This window comes from Lepidochelys olivacea, assembly GCF_965140295.1.
Source record: "Lepidochelys olivacea isolate rLepOli2 genome assembly, chromosome: 16".
NCBI classification, from domain to species: Eukaryota; Metazoa; Chordata; order Testudines; family Cheloniidae; genus Lepidochelys; species Lepidochelys olivacea.
In genome coordinates, this window is record NC_140426.1 from 4,739,614 (window position 1) to 4,757,723 (window position 18,110).

At 45.3% G+C, this 18,110-nt stretch overlaps 1 protein-coding gene across 3 annotated transcripts in view; it reads left to right on the forward strand.

Moving 5' to 3' along the window:
• The window catches only part of RABL6 (RAB, member RAS oncogene family like 6), a 111,895-nt gene extending 93,959 nt beyond the window's left edge, over positions 1-17,936 (forward strand). For all 3 annotated transcript variants that reach the window (XM_084650523.1, XM_084650524.1, XM_084650525.1), the window contains 4 exons: positions 769-1,126; positions 5,063-5,234; positions 14,955-15,010; positions 15,769-17,936. In XM_084650523.1, the coding sequence (XP_084506649.1) occupies positions 769-1,126; positions 5,063-5,234; positions 14,955-15,010; positions 15,769-15,963 (781 nt within the window). In that variant the 3' untranslated portion in view covers positions 15,964-17,936. The remainder of the gene's footprint in view (positions 1-768; positions 1,127-5,062; positions 5,235-14,954; positions 15,011-15,768) is intronic.
• The last annotated feature ends 174 nt before the right edge of the window (positions 17,937-18,110 follow it).

Here is an 18,110-nt window from a genome sequence, read left to right on the forward strand (position 1 = left end):
ACTGATTAGTTACTATTAGTCACTTTGTTTCACTTGTTCAGTGTGAGAGATAAGGGGAGTAGACATGGAAGAGTACAGGAAAGAGGTGGAGCCTCTTGGTTTTCCTCAAACACTGTCACTATCTGAGTGTCATAAGAAAGATAATGCATGTTGTGTTAAGATACCTCCTGTCTCCCGAGGGCTCACAGTTAGTCCTGGTCTCTAAGGTGCCACAAGTCCTCCTTTCCTTCATGCAGGAGAAGGGATTTGGCATGAGGTCATAGGATGAAAGCCAGGGGTTCCAACTTGCTAAGACTGTGACTGTATAAATCCCGCGCTTTTAATCAACGTTCCTCTATCCCTTCGAGTGCTGCCTCTTTGGGAGGATCTGAATAAGGAAATATTTGTCTATATGAAACTGATTTCTAACAAAATCAACTAGTTATGCTTCCCCCTTTCCATATGATCAGGGAGGCCTCAATTGTAATGGAGAAAAGTATTAGTCAAACATTAACATTCCAGTGTCCCTGGTGGAGTCTGGCAGATTCCAATATCTTCCTTACTCTAGCGGTCTGACCTTCTGAAACAGCCCATTGGGGCAGCTTAATTGTGTGGTGGGACCACTCCTCATGGATCCAAGGTGGACATTTCCCTCTTTGTTTCCACCACACCTGGCTCCTTGTGACTTAGTGGGCCTGCACTTAGCTGGGATATGATGGGAGGGCTCCAAGCTCACCCTTTTGTGGTTGTTACAGAGTTGTAGCTGACAACTTGTTACCTTTTTTAAAGGTCTTCCAAAAATTCAGTTAAACCACAAAAGGAAGCAGCTTCCACCAAAGCACCTGACCAGAAGCCTCCAGGCAGCTTACCTCCCCATTCTGGATCTGAGAAACACAGCAGCCCAAAGCTCCCCATCGATCTGCCAGCCACTGGAGCTGCTGCTCCTACAGAGACAGCATCAGTCCAGGCACAAAGGACCATGTCCCAGAACAAGGACTCGGCTTCCAAACTGAAGGGGAGCAAAGAAGAAAAGCCTGAGGAGTCTGACAGTGATCAGGAGGGACCGATAGCCACCCAGATGCTTTCATTTGTGATGGATGACCCGGACTTTGAAAGCGAGGAGTCTGACAGCCAAAGGAAGAAAGTGGTAAATAACATGCATGCGTCACTGCTTTCTAGCACAGCCTAGAAGCAGCAATGGAGTGATCTTGTCTGATCTCCAAGTATCCCAAGAGCGCCAGCTGCAAGACAAGGGTTAAACCATCTGAAGAGCATTATTGTTCAAACACAGGCCACTAATGTTCTTCTCATTGTTGAAGCCGAATGGTAGCGTCTCTCAGTTGTATTTTTAAGTATACAGAGTAGGGCTGTCAAGCGATTAAAAAAATTAATCACAATTAATCGCACCATTAAACAATAATAGAATACCATTTATTTAAATATTTTTGGATGTTTTCTACATATTTTCCAATAGATTGATTTCAATTACAACACAGAATACAAAGTGTACAGTGCTTGCTTTATATTTATTTTCGATTGCAAATATTTGCATTGTAAAAAACAAAAGAAATAGTGTTTTTCAATTCACCTAATAGAAGTACTGTAGTGCAATCTCTTTATATGAAAGTTGAAGTTTACAAATGTAGAATTATGTACAAAAAATAACTGCATTCAAAAATAAAACAATGTAAAATTTTAGTATCTAAAAGTTCACTCAATCCTACGTCAGCCAATCGCTCAGACAAACAAGTTTGGTTACAATTTTCAGGAGATAATGCTGCCCGTGTCTTGTTTACAATGTCACCTGAAAGTGAGAGTAAGTGTTTGCATGGCACTGTTGTAGCCGGCATCGCAAGATATTTATCATAGAATACCAGGGTTGGAAGGGACCTCAGCAGGTCATCTAGTGCAACCCCCTGCTCAAAGCAGGACCAATCCCCAATTTTTGCCCCAGATCCCTAAATGGCCCCCCTCAAGGATTGAACTCACAACCCTGGATTTAGCAGGCCAATACTCAAACCACTGAGCTATCCCTTTATGTGGCAGATGCACAAAAGATTCATATGTCCCTTCATGCTTCAACCACCATTCCAGAATATATGCATCCATGCTGATGGCAGGTTCTACTCGATAATGATCCAAAGCAGAGTGGGCCGACGCATGTTCACTTTCATTATCTGAGTCAGATGCCAGCAGCAGAAAGTTGATTTTCTTTTGGTGGTTCGGGTTCTGTAGTTTCCGCATCGGAGTGTTGCTCTTTTAAGACATCTGAAAGCGTGCTCCACACCTCGTCCCTCTCAGATTTTGGAAGGCACTTCAGATACTTAAACCTTGGGTCAAGTGCTGTATCTATCCTTAGAAATCTCACACTGGTGCCTTCTCTGCATTTTGTCAAATCTACAGCAAAAGTGTTCTTAAAATGAACATGTGCTGGGTCATCATCCACGACTGCTAGAACATGAAGTACATGGCAGAATGCACGTGTAAAACAGAGCAGGGGACATAGAATTCTCCCCCAAGGAGTTTAGTCAAAAATTTAATGAATGCATTTTTTTTAACAATCATGATCAGCACAGAAGCATGTCCTCCGGAATGGTGGCCGAAGCATGAAGGGGCATACGAATATTTAGTATATCTGGCACATAAATAACCAGCATTGCAAGGTACAAAAGTGCCATGTGAACGCCTGTTCTCACGTTCAGGTGACATTGTAAATAAGAAGCAGTCAGCAGTATCTCCTGTAAATGTAAACAAACTTGTTTGTCTTAACAACTGGCTGAACAAGAAGTAGGACTGAGCGCATTTGTAGGCTCTGAAGTTTTACATTGTTTTGTTTGAGTGCAGTTATGTAACAAAAAAAACTACATTTGTAAGTTACACTTTCATGATAAAGAGATCGCACTACAGTACTTGTATGAGGTGAACTGAAAAATACTATTTTTGTGTATCATTTTTACAGTGCAAATATTTGTAATAAAAATTATAATGTAAAGTGAGCAGTGTACACTTCGTATTCTTTGTTGTAATAGAAATCAATATATTTGAAAATGTAGAAAAAATCCAAAAAATTTAATAAATTTAAATTGGTATTCTGTTGTTTAACAGTGTGACTAATGGCGATTGATTTTTTTTATCACAGTTAATTTTTTTGAATTAATTGTGTGAGTTAACTGCAATTAATCGACAGCCCTAATACAGATTATTTTCAGTAACTGTAGATAAACTCTGAGCTCAAGCAGCCACATGGAAAGTATGAAACCCAAATGCTGAGGATTTTTTATCTGGATCTTCGTGTACTAAAGGTTGGGGGAGGGGGGGAGAATGGGGAAAGAGGAGGGAGGGAGAGTGAATGTGTGCACACAGTTCCCTGTTTTTAACACAAGAATCGAAAAGCCATGGTGAAGTTGTGTTGAATCCTTCCTTTGCTTGGCAAAGTCTATTGAAGCCCCAAATGCCATTATAGAGGGGCAATCCAACATACAGCTAAAGTTGGAGTATCCATAGCATATCCACGACATTCCCAAGATAGGTTGCAGCTGCTCAACTTTAACATAGATGCAACCTGCAAAAGACTGCCCAGATCAGAGAGGACCTGGCATCTCCCCTGGGCCTTCCTTCATATTAAAGATGAGAGAAGTCAGTGAATTCTTAGAGATCCTAGCAGTTCCCTGTTGTGGCCTTTACATGAGCAAACTCTGGATGTCCCTGCCTTAGATAGTCCACAGTTAGAACCATTAGGCTCATCTGTACAGAAACAACTAGCCATGATTGACTGTGTAAAGAAGCCCCTATGCTTGCAGACAAAGTACTGTATACTGAGTCAGTAACTGTAGAGGGCTCCTGTAGAGTTGGTTTGATGTCACATCATGATTGTGTGGGGAGAGTCACTATCCTAGTGTATGCATCCGATGAAGTGAGCTGTAGCTCACGAAAGCTTATGCTCAAATAAATTGGTTCGTCTCTAAGGTGCCACAAGTCCTCCTTTTCTTTTTGCGAATACAGACTAACACGGCTGTTACTCTGAAACCTGTCCTAGTTTGTCCATGACGTTGGCCATGTGTCATACTGGCCTCATTCAGTAACACTCTGTTCTCTTAGTGTGGCCAATGCTCACTGTTCCAAGTATTTCACTGTAAAAACAGTGGCTTTCTGAGCAAGGTTATGACTTCTGGTACCTGATTAGACAGCAGGATTTGCTGGGAAGCGCCGCATTGTAGTGGCGTCAGGGAGATACCCCTCCATAGAAGAACGCTTCTTCAGTGCACAATGTGTTGGTCAGGTTGAGCAGTGAAAGAAGCTGTGCCCCTTCCACTAACGGGGAGGGCTGCATACAGAGTCGGAAAGGCAGCTCAGCAAGAGAGGCAGGTCATGTTTGGACTAGTGCTAAGAATACTGTAAAGGAAATAAGTTAACTCCTTAAGTGTCAAGTGGCAAACATGGTGAGATGTCTGTCCTCCAGGATCAGGGCACAGCTGCAGGGTGAGAGGAGCCTTCTGAGGCTTTACCTGGCCCCTGCAATTTCCCAGCTTTTAGCCTCTGTATCATGGGAGATGCAGCTCCCTCTTTCCTTGAGCAGAGGGGGTTTGCTCCAGCCCCATGAAATGTTTCCCCTGGATATGTGCTGCCTTTTGACCCCAGGATGGCATGGATTCCCCTCTGTGACTCTGCCAGGGCACAATATAGGTTCGAGTCCATTGTATTTGAAGGTTTTCCAGGATGGCGGTGCCTGTTAGTGCAATTGGTAAGCCTGATGTATCTGGGACTCATGTTTAACCCCACAGCACCAAGAGGCTGGCCTTTTGAGTACAAATGTTAAGCACCACAGGGCATTTCACACCAGAGCTACAGTTCCAGTGCTGTCTAGGCAGTTCCATCATGGCATGAAATAGGTAGAACTGCCCTTTGGATGAAACTGTGACAGCTTCTTGAAAATACCTCCATTCTACCACCACCCCCCAACTCCCCTTTAGAGAGCAGAAATCTATCCTAGGTAGAGGGGAGATGGGGCTTTTGCTTGAGCAATCAGTTTAGACTCCTTGGTAGCTGAGATTGGGTCCATGATATGTCTACTTTCATTCTCTAGGGTGAATTCCCAGTCCGAGAAGACCCCTCTGACATCTCAGATGAAGACACCTCGTTAGCAAAGCCTCCTCAGCCCATGAAGCCTACAATCCACTCCTTCAAGCTGAAAAATGACTCTGATCTGTTTGGCTTGGGTTTGGAAGAAACAGGCCCCAAAGAGAGCAGTGATGAAGGTAAAAATAGGTCATATGTCTGAGCCTGTCCTGCTGGGTTTTTCACTGCGCTGAATAGGTCCAAAGTTAAGCAAATCAATTTTGCATTAAGTAAAACATCGCCAACTTCACCCAACGCCTTGTGTGAGCATTTAATGAGCTTTGCCAAAGCATAATTAACTTTCTTTCACTTTCTCCCATACCTGCCCTGACTAACCTCAGCTGGGGGAGCACTTGCTGATGCCTTGGGAGAGACTACTGCGCTTTTTCCTGCCCTACTAGAAGTAAGGGCACTTCTTGAGAGCCTTTTCTTGAGATTTCCTGCCCAGCTTTGCATGCTTAAGACTCTGTGCCTGACACCACGGTACTGGAGCATGTAGGGTTTGGAGCTGTGCGTTTGCGGCATCAAGTCTGAGCACTTTGGCCATTGCTAACCATCACTTTTTGGGAAGGGTGTAAGTGGAGCAGTAGGACTGGCATGCTCTGAGTATTATTGTGGGTCCTCCCCGTCCCAAGAGCCAACCATAGCTTATGCAGAGAGGTTTCTGTGGATGGATTGGCATTACCACGTGACTGCTTCCTGTTGATCTGCCTGGGAAGTAACCTGGAATGATGGGACGTTAAAGACTCTTTGGGAGTGGCGGGGGAGCTGTAAGAGGCGTAGAAGGGATTTGACATTGATTAGTTGTTCTAAAATTATGACTAAGATGTCAAAGCCTATCCAAGCTCTATCAGCCTGTCATCTTCTGTACCTGCAGAGCCCAGCTGGATGGGACTCTCTCTACAGAGGCCTCAATCAATAACTCACATTTAATTTTGCCTTGCTTTTAGCCCTATGACTTCCCATAACCTACGCTGCCCTGTTGTGTTGGGCCTGATAGATTACTGCTAATGATGGACGAGGCCAGGTGTCAGCAACTTTCAGTGTTGACCTATGAGGTGTAAGTGACTTGAGTGGGTGGAATTAAACTTCAGTTACTCCGTTCTCTCCTCTGAAGCCCCACCCCAAATAGTGGGGTTGGGTAATTGCTTATCTGCCCCAAGGGTGTTTACATGGCTTCCCTTCTGTTCAATGCATCCATGATGCCAGAAGGGCAGAGAATGAAATGGTTTGGACTGTGGTGCCATCAATAGACAGGCCTGTCTCTTCAGTCAGACCCAAGCCGTGCAGTTTAGCTGTTTCCCCAGTATCTAGTCCTTGAACTGGTGGATGAGAGTAAGTTAGATGAAGCTTTGCACAGAGCAGATGAGAAGGATGTTGGCAAGTATGGTGGAAGATCTAGAAGGTGCAACAGGTTTGGTGTCAGTCCTTGTTGTTCGAGAGTAAGCACTGTATTTGTCCTTGGCTCGAAATTTACGGGTCCTCCTGGAGTTAAAGAATTTTCTTAAGCAAAGAGTTTTTAGCAGAAGGCTGTGATCTTCCCTTCCCCCTTTAATGTGGGTCTTGACACTGTTGTCCAGACCTTTGTGTCGGCCAGATTACTACAAATACACTTTACATGGACTGCCCTTGACAACCACTCAGAAGCTTCAGCTAATGCAGGATTGGCTTCCTTGGCAGTGATAGATGCAGAAGACTTGTTAATTTTTGAAGTATGCGCTGGTTTCCAAGTCATTTCCAGATGCAATTCAAGGGGTAGCTTTTGATAACTAAAATCATAAGTATTTTGGGTCCTGGCTAGCTTAGAGACTGCCTTACTCCTTATCATAGAAATGTAGGTCTAGATGGAACCTCAAAGTCATCAAGTCCAGTCCCCTGCATTGAGGTGGGATCAGACCATCCCTGACAGGAGTTGATTCAATCTCTTCTTAAAAACCTCCAATGATGGGATTCCACAGCCTCTCTTGGAAACCTATTCCAGAGCTTAGCTACACTTATAATCAGAAAGTTTTTCCTAATATCTAACCTAAATGTCCCTGGTTGTAGATTAAGACCATTAATTCTTGTCCTGTCTACCTTCAGTGGACATGGAGAACAAATAGATCGCCACCCTTTTATAAAAGCCCTTAACATATTTGAAGATTATCAGGTCACCCCTGAGTCGTCTTTTCTCAACACTAACCATGCCTGTGTTTTTTAACCTTTCCGAATAGGTCAGTATTTATTTTTTTAGTTGCTCTGCTCTGGACTCTTTCCAGTTTATCAACATCTTTCCTAAAGTGTGGCATCCAGAATTGGACACCGTACTAGAGATAAGGCTGTGCCGGTGGCAAGTGCGGCTCAGTTACCTCCTGTGTCTTACCTGCAGTACTGCTATTAAGACATTCTGGAATATTGGCCTTTTTTCGCAACTGCATCACATTGACTCATTCAATTTGCTATCCATTATAGCTCCCAGTTCTTTTTCAGCGATATTACTGCCTAGCCAGTAGGGATGTAAAACAGTAAACAAGTTAACCAGTAAGCTTTAGTCTTACCGGTTAACCCATCTTAACCATTAAACCCGAGGCCTGGGTGAGCCAGCATAGCCCCAGCTGCACTGGCCGGCCAAGCCCAGCCCCGCAGGCCACGGTGGCCGGCCAACCCCAGTCGCAGCCCTGGCTGGAGCCACGGGCCACACTAACCGAACGCAGCCCTTGCTGGCCGGAGCCTCAGACTGCGCCAGCCAGTCAACCCCAGGAGCAGCCCTGGGTTTTGCGCCTGCTGGCCAGAGCAGCCCCATTCCCTTTCTCTTTAATTGGTTAACCGGTCAACTTTTTAAATAATATTTATCACCAAACAAGATGCAATTTTGAAGCGTTGGTCAAGGGTCTGAGCGACCTCCCTTGACAACCAGCGCCACAAGAACACGCAACCCAAATCTTTGGTGATCGGCTTTGACCATTTTACCATATGTGGTCCACTGTCCCCATGGACCATCGGGTTTTGGAGATCATCCGAAGGGGTTATACCATCCCATTTATTTCCATCCCACCTACCCATCCCTCTTCCCTGTCCTCCTTCAGGGATCCTTCTCATTAGCACCTGTTGAGACAAGAAGTACATCACCTTCTACAATTAGGGGCCGTCCAACACAACACAGAGGGAAGGGATTTTATTCCCATTATTTCCTGACTCAAAAGAAAAACGGAGGTTGGCGACCCATACTCGATCTCAGAAAACTCAACAAATTTGTGCGTACCCACAGATTCAAAATGGTCACACTGAATTCTATCATCCCTGTGCTCGAAGAGGGGGACTGGTTCTCCGCCCTCAACCAACAAGGTGCTTATTTTCACATTACCATCCATGCTGCTCACAGATGATTCCTATGATTCTTAGTGGGACAAGATCACTTCCAGTGCAGAGTACTACCATTCGGACTGTCAACAGCCCCACGAGTCTTTACCAAAACCCTAGTGGTGGTAGCTACTCACTTGCGCAGACAGCGAATACTGGTATTCCCGTACTTAGACGATTGCCTACTCAAAGGCCCTACCCAGATGGAAATATTACACATCACTCGACAGACCATCTCTTTTCACTCGCTAGGGCTACAAATCAACAGAAAGAAATCTGCCCTAACTCCAGTACAACAATTGGACTTCATAGAAGCACACCTGGACTCAGTGGAGGCCAAAGCATCGCTGCCGATGCCCTGATTCACAGTGATGACCTCCCTCATATCGGTGGTCTCAGATAGCCCATGGGTGTCTGCACACACCTGCCTACAACTCCTGGGATATGTGGTGGCCACCCCTTCTGTTAAAACACACCAGACTGCACCTACGCCGACTTCAAGGGCGGCTGAACTGGGTATATATTCCACGAAAGCACAGCCTACACAAACGACTCCACATTCACTGTGAGGGTGGACAAACCCAATAAAAGTTTGCTCAAGCATCCCGTTTCAACAGGATCTGCCATCCATACAAATTACAGCAGATGCCTCACTGATTGGATGGGAAGCTCACCTAACCCAACATACAATCCAAGGCAAGTAGCCCCCCACGGAAACACTCTTACACATCAACCTGCTTGAATTACCTGCAGTCTGCAACGTGCGCCTACATTTCCTCCCCAGTTTATGAGGCAAAACGATAAGGGTCTTGATGGACAACATTGTGTGTATGTTCTATATAAACCTTCAGGTGGGGCATGTTTCCACTCCTTATGCAAGAAGGCCTTAAAACTATGGAACTGGTGCATAAAACACATCTGTTACAGCAGCATCCCTCCTGGGCTGACTGAACATGATGGCAGACACTTTAAGCAGACAGTTTTCCCAAGAGCACGAATGGGAACTGAACGATGACTTAACGCTACATATATTTCACATGTGGGGATCCCCCCACACACAGACCTGTTCACAACATCAATGAACAAGAAATGCCCAAAGTTTTGCTCATGAGCAGGACTAGGAGCATGATACCTGGGGGATGCTTTCCTCATCAAATGGAATGCTCCTCTTCTATACGCATTCCCACTGATACGTCTAATCTCCAGAGTGATGCATGAAATACGAACCGACAGGGCAAAATAATACTCATTGTACCAACATGGCCCAGACAGAAATGGTTCCCTTACATGGCAACCTGCACACCTTTCACTCTCTTTTTCCTACAGAATCTTATTTTTCAGGACGACTGTCAAGTCCTCCATCTGGACCTGGAGAAAGTTCACCTGAAGACATGGCTCCTTCATGGCTGCACCACGATGAACTAACCTGCTCAGAGCAAGTAAAACAAGTGTTAATAAACAGCAGAAAACACAACACACGTTCTACTTACCTCCAAAAATGGAAAAGATTCTTCCTGTGGTGCCAGAACAAACAAATATCTGCAAGCCGGGCACCACTTCCACTAATCCTAGATTATTTATTGACCTTAAAGAACTCAGGGCTCGGAGTTTACCTCGCTGCCATCACAGTTTTCCATCAACAGATAGACGGAATGTCAGTATTCGCTCACCCAATTACTAAGCATACAGAATATGTACCCAGACATCCAAGAACCCCTGCCTGCATGGGACCTAAATCTGATTCTTAGAAGTCTAACCAGAGCCCCTTTTGAACCATTAGCCACATGCTGTTTATTTCACTTATCTAGGAAAGTGGCATTCCTAGTTGCCATTACATTGGTGTGAAGAGTCAGGGAGCAAGGGGCTCTCATGGCTCACACCCATATACAATATTCTTCAAGGATAAAGTGACACTTAGGATGTGTTCTAAGTTTATGCCCAAAATATTGTCTTCGTTCCACCTCGACCAACCAATTCACTTGCCTACATTCCATCAAAAACCACACCAGCGCTCAAGAGGCGGTCCTGCACACATTGGATGTGCACTGTGCCTTGGTGTTTTATCTGGACAGGATGAAGCGCTTTCGAAAGTCACCTTGATGCTCTGTGTCAACAACAGAACGATTGAAGAGCTCTGCCATATCGACGCAAAGATTATCTAAATGGGTATCATATGTGCTATTCACTACACTGAAGCCCCTCCGGGCATCGGAACCCACACAACAAGAAATTTGTGCAGGAATGCTATGGAGGTAGATAATGTTCCCATTTTAGACATCTGCACAGCGGACACGTGGGCCTCTGAACGCACATTCACGAACCACTATGCAATTACGCTCAGTTCAAGCTCAGACACACGACTAGGCCTCACTATACTAGCCTCAGCAATAAACTCCACTCTGAAGTCACTTCCTTCCTCATGGAAGGCACTGCTCTACATTCACTTGAAGTGGAGCACCCCCAGGGACATCACTCGAAGAAGAAGAGAAAGTTACTCACTGTTTGCAGTAACTGAGGTTCTTCGAGATGTTTCCCCTTATGGGTGCTCCACTACGCATCCTCCTCCCCTCTGCTTTGGAGTTCACAGTAAGGACTCTATGTTAGAGATGGAATTGAGGGGGTTGGGACACGAGGGCACTAGATGAAGTGCCAACAGCACTGCGAGACAGCTACTGCACACACGCATCCCAACCTGGCACTGCTACTGAAAATCTCAGATCAGCAGTGTGGGATGCACCGACACCTGAAGTGGAGTACCCATGGGGGGACGCATCTCGAAGAACCTCAGTTACTGCACAAGATGAGTAACCTTCTCTTTTTTTGAAATCTATTGTCCTTATTATTCTGCTGCTGTCACTCCTTCCTTTCCTTAGACTTGTGAAATCTCTAATTTCATGATCACTTGCCCCAAAATGCCTTCAGCTTTCAGATTCACAACCAGTTCCTTCCTGTTTGTCAGCATAAAACCCCCATGTTTACTTCCTCCACTCTCTGAAACAAAAAAAACTGTTCCCAACACGTTGCAGTAACTTACTGGATATTTTACTTTTGGTGTATTACTTTTCCAACAGATGTGTGAGGTAGTTAAAAGTCCGTCATTACTACCAGGTTTGTGTTTTGCATATTTCCAATATTTGTTCTAGAAATGCCTCTACCTGAGTTGGTGGCCTATAATAATCGTTGCCATGACATCACCCCTATTTCCCCCCCTTTTATCTTTACCCTGAGACTTTGAACTGATTTGCATATCACCACCTTCTGGAGCTCAGAACAAGTGTATGTATTCTTGCTTCACCTCTTCCCTTTTTATCCTGCCTGTCTTTCCTGAACAAGCGTACTCCTCTATAACAATATTCCAATCATGAGATGTATCCGACCGAGTCTCTATGGTGCTAAATTATGACTTAATTATGAACTAATACTTGCAGTTCTTCCTGTGTATTCACCATACTCCTTGCACTTGTGTATAGACATCCAAGATGTTGAGTGTATTCTCCCACTAATTTCCTTTTGCTGCTTCTAGACACTATTGTAATTTTTCACATCTCTCTGTTCTCTCCACCCCCGCCCCCCCAATGCTTTTTCCCTTCATCGGGTAGACCCCCATGTCTTTCCAGAATACCTCCTTCCTGGAACAGCATCTCATAGTCAGAGGTTGAAGCTTTACTGTTAACACCATCTGTGCAGCCATATGTCCATCCTGGAGTTGAATAGGTCCTTACCCTTAATTGGAAGATGGATGAGAACACAATCTGTGCCCCCTCTCCCGCAACCACTTCACCCTTGCTCCCAGAGACCTGTACTCACTGCTAATCTGCTCAGGGTCATACCTGGCAGTTTCATTATTACCCAGAGCCTCGAAAACCTTTCCATAACACCTCAGATCTGGGCTCCCGGCAGGCAACGTGCATGCAGGGACATCGTCAGGTTGGCAGACGGATGGTTTTATCCCCCTCAGAAGGGAGTCTCTGACCACCAGCACCCTACACATCCTTCTCTTAGGTGCAGTGGCCATGAACCTCCCAGTCTTGGGAGCAGGTGGGCCCTCTTCAGCCACTGGGGTCTGCTCCTCACCTCCTATTGCAAGTACAGTATACTGGTTCTTTCTCTCAATGGTTGGATGGGGTGGAACACACCCTACTGCCCAAGGGGGTGAGCAGCCAGTCCTCCTTCCTCCTTTGGTGCTGCTGTTGTCGTTGGTAGTTGGCAAGCATCCTCTATGCCAGATGTTATCCTGTTAATAAAGTCCTCGTGCTCCCAGATGCTGTGCAGATAAGCCACCTCCTCCTTCACCTCTCTTCCCTACTTCCTGATGGACTTCACCACCAGACACACGCCTAACACCAGCTAGTTCCCGCTGCCTGGCTTTCGTCAGCAGGGGCTTGCAGGCTGCATTCCAAGCAAGGCAAGACCAGGGCCTGGGTAAAAGTCACCAGGCTCAGGATGCAAGTCTGAGCGGGGGAGGCCCCCAAGGGTAGGCAGAGGAAGAGCTAGCAGTGCTGTTAGCAATGTGCTGTTTTCCTCCCCTTATGGGTTCTGCCTTGTAGAGTATTTGCAGGTTAAGGAAAAGGGCAGGGGGGAGAACCACACAGTCCTACTTTGACTCTCTCTCCTCAGGGAGCCTGGAAACGTAAGCCACTGTTACCTCTCTGCCTGAACAAGAGAGAGCTTTGCTGGAGCTTGAACTGTCTGTCTGCTCCCTGCCACACCACTGTCTGCCTCCCCAGCAAAATCTGAGAGATCCTGCCAACCTAACCTTTGCCTTGCAGGTAACATTCAGTGAAACCCGAGTTCCCCAGAGACATCTCCGTGCAGTGTCCAGTCTCTTACTGGACACTTCCAGAAATTACTAAGTCTGCTGCCTGTATAGAGAGAGTGCACACTCCAGCCTGTTAGACTAGCTGGGGACCCACACCTCACTTTAATACAGAGCACTGAGATGGTTTATAGTAAAACTCAGAATAAGTTTAATAATAAAGAACAGAGACGGAAGTGATACTAAGCAAGAGAAGAGACAGGTCTAGATACAAACAAAAATAACCCACTTTCTAGTGTCTAAGACTTAACTTTAGCAAGCTACAATCTTTGCCTAAGCAGCTTGCATCTTACATCACACCACCAGCATCTTCAGCCCCTGAGTGTACACAGAGCTAGAGGGTGCTGGCCACTTTGTCCTCTGTGATGAATAACAAAATGGCATTTTGCCTTTCCTTCTATTTCCCAGAATGCATTGGTTTGTCCCTAGGAGTCGGGATAGCCTCTGCTGTTTTTCTCGTCTTATTGACTTCCCATCCCCCGGTTGACTTGTATGTAAATTGGGCTTCCATTGTTTTGGTTCCACAATGCTTAATTTACATTAGAGACAGAGAGACAGCTGCCTTCCCACCTGTCAGGAGGAGAAGCTGTTTCTCCCTTGGTTTGGTCGCAGACTTTAAAGCATAATATCCATAATACCTCATATAGTGTTAATACTGACATTTCACAGTGATATTGATCTGTGTCTCATCAGCTTTCATAAGATCTTACTCAATACATTTTGTATACAGCAGGAGTGGCCAAACTGTGGCTCGTGAGCTGCATGCAGCTCTTTTACAGTTAAAGTGCGGTTCGCAGAGCCCCGTCCCTCCCACCTCCATTCTCTACCTATCGGACTTGCTGCGGGGAGCTTGGGACCTCTACCTTGCAACGGGGTGGTGGGACGGAAGCTTCTGATTAGTGGGGAAGGGGGACTCGGGGCTTTAGCCTCAGGAGGAGCAGGGCTGAAACCCTGAGCCCCAGCAGGCGCCTTCCGAAGTGTCCCTGGCTCTCGAACTTCTGAAGATTATTGTATGTGGCTCAGCAGGTCAGTAAGTTTGGCCACCCTGCTATACAGTATTATTTACTATAAATCAGTTGATTCGGTTGTTTATTCTTTGGGGTTCAAACCCCCTGTTTTCCCCTGGGTGTCTAGACTCTGAGTGTCACACCTGCCTTCCTTCACTGGTGAACTCAGCTGACTAGCTGCCTTCATCCTCTTGTGCCCTATTGTGGTAGTCAAGATCAGCTGGAATGCTTCTGTCCACAGACCCTAGAGTTGAACTGAAGGGCTGGAGGCAGTATGTTTTCAGCAGCTGCCCCTTTACTAGGGAATTTAACTGTGAGTTTGTTTGACTTTTGGGCTTATCTGTTTGCTCAGGCTTTTCCAGGAAAAATGTAGTGATTGGATCTGTTGAGGTTCCATTTAGATGACCCCAGTCAACAAGTACATGTCAGTTATATTTGAACATGTGCCCAGAGACTTAGTAATGGACATAGCTTTATAATTGTAAAGTAAAGAACAGCCCCACATTTGTAGCTAACATTCCTGGGGAAGAAGCTAATTTCTCAGTGCCATGCAGTTTGGTGTTGTGAATCAGGATCTCCCCTCCATTCAGCTCTAATGAACCATATACAGTGTCCTCCTTAGCAGCAGGAGAGGAGGGCTTTTTTAACCATTTAATTTTGCTAGAGAAAACAACTTTTTGGGTTTTTTGTTTGAACAGATAAAGAAAAACCTCCTTCCAAGGAGAAAAAGAAGAAGAAAAAGAAGAGCAAAGAGGTACAGCTTCATTCCCCGGTGTAAACTCCATCAGCATGTTCTCTGCCAGTCTGCCAGAGGGGGGCTGGCATGCTACAGGAATTGTGGCTGGCTCTCTTAGTGACTGGTTTCTCTTCCATATTCCAACCCTGGAGAGGCAAGGGGATCTGTAGTCCCCAAGTCTCCAGGCTATTAGCCAGTTTCCAACTTACAAGGACATTTGTAAAACTTAAGTTAAAATCAGAGATGTAATGTAGTATAGGATTTGATTGTACAGAGCATGCATATAGAACAGACAGCATATGTACTATCTAGCAACAAAATTCTCTCTCAATTCAGCAGTGTCCAAGAAAGAATAAATCTTAAGAGCTAACCAGAGATAATCAGCAGATTTGTTCTTCAGTGAGGTGCATCAGTTCTAAACTTTCCCAGCTCTGTGTAGCTCAAAAGCTTGTCTCTCTCACCAACGGAAGTTGGTCTAATAAAAGATATTACCAGACCCACCTTCTGTCTCTAAACTTGTTGGCATTCTGACTAGCCATCCTTATCGGACAGGACGGCTAGTGTAAATCAAACATTGCTTCACACGCTCCCCATCTATAATAGCAGACGGGTCCGAGATCACTAACGCCATCCCTCCTAGATATTGGACTTTATTCCTTCCATATAAAATTCCCACGATAGGTAGGCTTCCTCCCTAGGGTCCCACTTTCAGGATGATGCATGATGGGTTACTAGTGCCATTAGAAAAAAGCTTTAATTGCCTTCTCATCTTGCAGGAAGAAGAGAAGTCTACGAAGAAGAAAAGCAAACACAAGAAGTGCAAGGAGAAGGAGGAGAGCAAAGATGAGAAGAAGAAAAAGAAAAAAAGAAGCAAGGAGAAAAACACTGAGATAGATGAACTGGAGGCCTTTCTGGGAGGAGGATCCAGCGCCAGCAAGCAGCAAGGGGGTGGGGACTATGAGGAGCTGTAGGCCTGCAGTGTGTACAATCAGCAGACTCCATTGGGGCCTGCCACCAACTCTCCATACAAGCCATGCCAGGACGTGTACAGATGTGTAAAGCTTTGGCTGTCTGCCATAAGTACTATTGAAACAGAGGGTGGAACAAAAAAGCTTTACATCTGTGTGTGCTGTTCTGGTGCAGTCATTGTGTGGAAGGAAAACACAGCCGTGGTATACTTGAGGAAGGTTAAAGGTCACGGTATGGTATCGTGGCAATGACTTATCATTTCCCCCTACCAGTGTCTAACCCTCTTTCCTTTCTCCAGAGAGTTCCAATCTGGTAGTTGTCAGGGGGTGGGGAGGGAAAGATGAGTGGACCTGTTCCCACCCCCACCATATTCCACTGCTGCACCCCTGAAATTCCTGTTTTAATAAATAAATGAATGCAGCAAAATATGCCATCTGAATGCATCGTGCTGTCACCTTGTGAATAATCAAGTCTTCAACTTTTTATCCTTCATATTTTTTAATGAGAAAGGTGTTGTTGGCCTTTGTGCCGTAAGGCAATCAACAAGCTTTAAATTAGCAAAATATCTGATTGTACAGCTCTTAATGAAGCAGCTGCAGGGCCTGAAATAAGAGAGTATAATTTGGGGATCTTTCTGCACAGCAGAATAATTAACTCTCAGTGGTGCTGCTTTTGGAATCTATGAAGCCTCATTGATTCCTATGGCCCCATTGTCTCTGGCGCTATATGTAAGCCGCTGTGCAGTTGGGAAGACAATGGAAAGTTATCTTTTAGAAAAGAAACTAAATTGACACTTTCCCCTAAACACTCCTTGACGCCCCGGCCTTGAATTTGAATACACTAGTAATCCAGCCCTACAGCACCTCTCAGGGACATGACTGCCAAATGGAAATGAAGATACCAGAATTTCAAGAGAGTTTACAGAACTGTGTTAGCATGGCAAGGCGTTCGCTTCTCAGGGTATGCTGTAAAACAAAGGCTGCCTCTGCACTGAATGGGGAAACCACTCGAGCTGGGGAGAGTGTCCATCAAGTTCTCCAGACACTGAAAGCCAGGTTTACTAGGCCACCTAGCAGTTAGTGTGGGACACTTCCTTGCCCAGAGTGGAATGCAGAACCACCTATTGTCACATGAGCTTTGAAAGCCTTTTAATTTTGGCTCTGGTATCAAAGAACCATGTGTGGCGCATGCACAGCAGCGTAGGTCATGGATGGTTGACGCCCTTGCCCTGCCATTCATGCCTTCCACTGTCTTGGTGAGTGGCCCCCCCATCTTTAAAGATCCTGTTAATATTCAAAAACAATGAGGAGTCCGACTGGATACAGTGGATACAGACTAACACAGCTACCCCTCTGATACTTGTTAATACTTATGACCCTATTGTCTTGTATTCCCTCCAAGGCTCAGCCCTGGGAAGCCCGTTCAAATTTTTGTGCATTTATTAAATAGCCCTATTGCGTGTGGGTTGTTTTTTTCTTTTTAGTAGTAAAAGGTGGACTGTCTGAAGGAAACTAGATGAAATCCAAACTCAGGTTTCCTTCCACTTCCCCAATCAGTGGGATACTGCTTTGGATCCATCCTCTACTTCAGAGTTGCCTTGAACTATAGACCATTGCTCCATTTTTTTTTTCCTGAGAAATGCACTTGTAACTTTCTATATACAACAAACTGGGGTCTTGCTGCATGAGCGGAGTATCATTTCAGGTACGTTTTCCATTAGCAGTTGCCTGGCTCAAAGTGTTTTGTTTTGTGTGACACTTTGGAGAATTTGCATGGGACATTTCAAACTTCACACACCAGGGAAGAATACAAACCAGTTTGCAGCCTCTGCTCCAAAAAGGAAGTGACATTTGCGGTACAGCTGGCCAAGTGTTTTTGAAAGTGCTTCTGCTCTGTAAAGATTTTGGATCATGTTCCATTTTGCATTGGAAAACCTAGTGCACTCCATTCTGACTATAAAGCTCTCTATTGTACACATCTGCCTCTGAACCTTTTCTTATGTACACAGCTTAACCATTGCAACACTTGCTTGAACTCAGGAGACTTCATGACCTTCCAGGGCAGTTTCACAAGAGGCCAGTGCTCTCAATCCTTCCTGATGACTTAGTAGCTGTTTCCTTAAAGGGACCCTGTCAGGGACAAACCATAG